General features: G+C 45.7%; 1 protein-coding gene across 1 annotated transcript in view; it reads right to left on the bottom strand.

The window, feature by feature from the left end:
• The window catches only part of CNGB1 (cyclic nucleotide gated channel subunit beta 1), an 80,851-nt gene extending 76,410 nt beyond the window's left edge, over positions 1-4,441 (bottom strand). Inside the window, 3 exon segments of the mRNA XM_060172105.1 lie at positions 730-802; positions 1,051-1,111; positions 4,283-4,441. Of these exon segments, the coding sequence (XP_060028088.1) occupies positions 730-802; positions 1,051-1,111; positions 4,283-4,441 (293 nt within the window).
• Positions 4,442-5,541: the final 1,100 nt, after the last annotated feature.

The raw sequence follows: 5,541 nt of genomic DNA, 5'->3' as shown, positions 1-5,541 counted from the left end.
AGATGAGCAGATCTGGCTGTACTGTTCCTACCTTTCAACAACTGGGAGACCTCCAAACCTCACTCTGCAATTTTCTTTCTTTCTTTCTTTCTTTCTTTCTTTCTTTCTTTCTTTCTTTTTCCACCAACATTATCACTGGGGCTTAGTGCTATAAGACAACTCCATCATGTCCTGAAGCAACTTTTTCTTTCTTTCTTTCTTTCTTTCTCTCTTTTAATGATAGAGATGGGGGCAATTGTGTACAAATCTAGACAGATAGTTATAGAGATGATAGTTCACCCATGTTTGCAAACTTGGGGGAACTACAGTAGTTTACAATTGGAGGGATTCAGAACTCTGGTGGTGTGAATGATGTGGAATTATACCCCTGTTGACATGCAATTTTGTAAATCAATATTAAATCACTAATGAGAGAGAGAGAGAGAGACCTCAAGCACCTGTGATGCTTCCCCCAGCAATTGGGTGTCAGGGACTTGAACTCAGCTCCTTGTATATAGTAATGTATATACTCCAGTGGGTGCACCACTACCTGGCTCCCACCCCCATTTCTTTGGGTCATATCTCCCATTTGACCCAGGAGATCCCCCACACTCTGCTGAAAATTCCCACCCCCCTGTCAGCCAATTCCCCAAATGTTCTGATCTGACCTGGAGAATGCCCGTGACCTGGGAGCAGTGCTGGTCCCCGTCCCCACTGGCTCCCCAGCGATGACCAGGGTGTGAGTTGTACCTGTTTACTTCAGGACCCACAGCGACCTGAGCCTGGAGGGATGTGGGCAGAGTCAGGGTGGCCTCCTGGGTTCCTGAAAAAGAGTCCCCATTTCTATTCTGCTGGAGAGGTTAAGTCAGAATTATGGGGAGTGGGCACAGCCCAATGGATTAGAAGGCTGCAGCTGTGACTCAACTCAGTTAAGAAAGTCCCCAGGAGCCCAATTTCCCTTAGCACCTCCGAGCCCTCATTGACTCTTCTGAGCAGTGATGGGCCTGTGAGTCTAGTGGGCTGCAGCCAGGACCTGAGGGGGCCCTGCCAGCCTGGGCTTCCAGCACTCACCCTGAGAGGTTAGGTTCACCACTGCTACTTCTTCCTCCTCCAGTGACATCTCTGCTGGTGGCTGAAGGGTTCAGAAGGAACTATGTAAGCAGCTCAGCAAGACTAGCCTGACCCTAGTCCCACCCATGAGTATCCCATCCACCCCAGATCAAACAACTCTGTTCACAACTGTCTCTGTGAGTCCTGGAGGCCACAACTTCTGCATGGGACACTCCCTTCCCTGAGCCCCTCTTACCCAGGGCTGGACCCTCATACACCCCCGAAGTGTTCCCCAGACCTAGCATATCCTCCAGGAAGTCACCTCACTCCACTGAGAAGAGTGAGGAATGTTAGAATTGTGAAGATTTGGGACAAGTTGAGAGGAGTAGGGAAATAAATAGAGGAACCCACCCCAGACCTGACTCCAGCTGCAGAGATCCCTCTCCTGGGCTCGGCCTTCCACTCCTGTCTAACAGCCCGTGGAGTTCAGCCTCTGCCCTGCACACCTCTTCCTGGGGCATATGCACACAGAGGCATGAAAACACTCACCATCACATACAAGTATATTCAGCATGGGCACACACATATGGTGATACAGACACAAAATCTCTGGGTGTGCCTGTTGTGCATATATGCAAAACACATATGCATCAACATTTCTGTGTGCATGTGTATGCATGCCCCAAGACAGATATGTGAACACAGACATGTGGGAAGGTGCACACCCACACTGTATGAATGTGGCTAGACTTGTGTATACTTGCAAATGTATAGGCATAGAAGTGCAGTCATGGGAGTCAGGCGGTAGCACAGAGGGTTAAGTGCATGTGGCGCAAAGCACAAGGACGGGCGTAAGGAACCCAGTTTGAGTCCCCAGATCCCCACCTGTAGGGGAGTCACTTCACATACAGTGAAGCAGGTGTCTATCTTTCTCTCCCTCTCTCTGTCTTCCTCTCCTCTCTCCATTTCTCTCTGTCCTACCTAACAACGACATCAACAACAACAACAACAACAAGAACAACAATGAAAAAAAGGGCAACAAAAGGGAAAATAAATATTTTTTTTAATTATAAAAAAAGAAGTGCAGTCATGTGCACATGTACCCATAGACATTTGCCCTTACAGACCTATGTGTACACACGCATTCACCTAGATATTATGCTCAGTGAGATAAACATAGACATGTGCTTAACATTCTTGCCCTGGCACATAAACACATATTCATGCACACATGACTTTGTGTGTACAGCAGCACACGAGTACATGCACACAGAGGAGCAGACTACAAGAACACAACCATATGTACATATATGCATGGATTCATGGGCTGCCAAACACAGATATGATGTGGTCTGGGAGGTGGCACAGGGGATAAAGCATTAGACTCTCAAGCATGAGGTCCTGAGTTCAATTCCTGGCAGCACATGTACCAGAGTGATGCCTTATTCTTTCCCTTTCCTCCTATATTTCTCATTAATAAATAAATACAATCTTTAAAAACACACACACACAAATATGGGCACCTCTGCACTGACCCACAAAACATGTGCATAGGAAAACACATGAAATATATTTATATGCACATAGTCACAGACACACAAATACATGCGAGTACAAACATGAATATACTCAGACTCAGGAACAAGAGAGCCACATACACACCAATCCCTTACATAAGCATGAATGTACAGGCACATACACAAACATATCTAGAAATGGTACACTCAATTTGCAAATACACACATTTCCATGGGCTTACCACTAAGGACACAAGTCACACATGTATGTGCACACTTGTACCTAAGTGTCTCATTGTATCCTAAATACACCCAGCACCCTGTAACAGCCTCTCCAGAAATGTTCCACCTCTTCTCCTCCAGTTATAAGTTAGCCCAGCACACTGTGTCTGAGAAGCACTCACCACCCATCAGCTTCCTCTTTTTTTTAATATTTTTTATTTCAATGAGAGAGAGAGAGAGAGAGAGAGAGAGAGAGAGACTAAAACAAAGACTAGAACACTGCTCAGCTCTGGCTTACAGTGGTGCTGGGGATTGGACCTGAGACCTCAGAGCCTTAGGCATGAAAGTCTTTTGCATAACCATTATGCTGTCTCCCCAACCCTCAGCTTCCTCTTTCCAAAGTAAAGATGACTCTCTCTCTCCCCTGAATTGACTGACACAGTTCTCAGTCTGAAGCACCCATGTGGTCCTCTCAGAAGGACTGTGCTGAGGCCAGTGTTGAGCTCAACACAGCCCCTGTTTCTCACTATCTTCTGGAAGAATGGCCTGGCTGGGTACTTGTCTGCTGATCCCCAGGGACACTACCTCATTGATATTACACTCCCAGCTCCACACATAGAGCCTAACAGCAATCAGGAGCTAAATAACATCTGCTCAGTTGAGCTTCTGAAAGAGTTGTCACCAGGTTCCTGGCTGGAAGGGATGCAGAACTAGCATATTTTGATGTCCTTGAAGGAAGGTTCTAGAGCAACTCTTCTCAAAGTTACCCATGAGCCTCTGTCAGTCTGAAAACTGTAACTGGTCCGCAGGAACAAAGTGAATAAGCAGTTTGCAATATCAATACACTACTTTCTAATCAAAAATGCCTTATTAGCTGGCAAAAAAAATTATATCCAATAAAGGATAATCATTGTCCCTATGACAACCTTTATTCAAATGATCAAATATGTAAATACAGTAAAATTCAAGGCTAAGGGCGAGGGTGGGCGGTAGCGCACTGGGTTAAGCTCACATAGTGTGAAGCACAAGGACCTGTGCAAGGATCCCAGTTTGAGCCCCCGGTTCAAGCCCCTACTCCCCACCTGCAGGGTGGGGTCACTTCATGAGTGGTGAAGCAGGTCTGCAGATGTCTATCTTTCTCTCCCCCTCTCTATCTTCCTCTCCTCTCTCAATTTCTCTCTGTCCTATCCAATAACAACAACAAGAATGGAAAAAATGGCCTCCAGGATTTGTAGTGCAGTCATGGAGCCCCAGTGATAAACCTGGAGGCAAAAAAAAAAAAAAAATGGCATGACCCACAAAAGCTAAAATAACTACTATCTAGTCTTTAACAGAAAAAAAAAAAAAAAGCCTTACCCACTTTCTTCCTTAGCTTTTTTATTTGAACAACTTTGAGATGTGCTATACCAGGGGCCCTCCATGGTTGCTTCTGGCTCCAACTCTCCCCTTTGTCAAGGGGAAGTTAAAAAGCCAGAGTTCTCTGAGCAGCAGGGCCCCCTCCCTTCGCTTCTCACCAGGGTCTCAGCTTCCTCTGTTTCAGGATCTGGCACTGCCTCTGCCTCGGTTTCTGCCTCCAACTCTGGCTCTGGTTCTGCCCCCTCATCCTCCTCCATCATGGTTCTCGGAAGTGTCCGTGGGGGCTGAGGCAGCACCTTCTGGACCCAGCCCAACATCCTGACACCTGTAAGAGACAGAGTTCTCAGGAGCTGCTCCCACCATCTGGGGACTGCTTTTGTGGGTTACACATTTCCCTTTTCTCTCATCCTATTTTAAACTATTTTTGAGTGACCGAGGAGGTGGAGGAGGTTAAGCACATGACATACCTGTGAGAAGTCTTGAGTTCATTCTCAGCACTACATATGCTATAGTGGTCTCTCAATGAGGTAAATAAGTTAATTTCTTAATAAGTGAAGTCTGGGCTGGGAAGACAGCATAATGATTAAGCAAAAATACTTTCATGCCTGAGGCTCCAGGGTCCTGAGTTCAATCCCCAGCACCACCATAAAACAGAGCTGAGCAGTGCTCTGATAAAAATGGATTTTTTTTTTTTACTTTTACCTCCAGGAATTTACCTTGTAGATAAAAACAAGCCCATGTGACTGAAGAGGGTTGTTGTATTACAAAAAAGCATACAAATATTCTCCAATAGGAGAAGGAGTGTTGGAAAGTACCCAAATTTACGTATATTAAAAGAGCATATTGAGGTTGAGTGGTGGTACACCCAGTAAAGTGCACACATTAGTTCAAGCCCTCAGTCCCTATCTGCAAGGGGGAAGCTTCAAGAACAGTGAAGGGGGTCGGGCAGTAGTGCAGCAGGTTAAGTACACATGGTGTGAAGTGCAAGGACCAGGGTAAGGATCCTGGTTCAAGCCCTGGCTCCCCACCTGCAGGAGAGTTGCTTCACAGGCGGTGAAGCAGGTCTGCAGGTGTCTATCTTTCTCTCCCCCCTCTCTGTCTTTCTCTCCTCTCTTTATTTCTCTTTGTCCTACCTAACAACGAAGACATCAACAACAATAATAATAACCACAACAACAATAAAAAAGGGCAACAAAAGGGAAAATAAATAATTTCTAAAATTTTTTAAAAAGAGCAGTACTTCAAGTGTCTCTCTGTCTCTTTCCTTCTCTCTCCCTCTCCTCTGTCTCTATCAGTTAAAAAAAAAGTAAGGAACAAATGAATGAACAAAAGAAAGGAGGGAGGGCAGGAAGGGAGGGAGAGAAAAAAAAAAAACACCACCAGGAATGGTGGAGCTGTCGTGCAAGCACCAAGTCCC

Source organism: Erinaceus europaeus, chromosome 2 (genome assembly GCF_950295315.1).
Source record: "Erinaceus europaeus chromosome 2, mEriEur2.1, whole genome shotgun sequence".
Classification (NCBI taxonomy): domain Eukaryota; kingdom Metazoa; phylum Chordata; class Mammalia; order Eulipotyphla; family Erinaceidae; genus Erinaceus; species Erinaceus europaeus.
The sequence above is the reverse complement of the archived record's forward strand: the minus strand, read 5'-3'. Positions and strand labels throughout refer to the sequence as shown.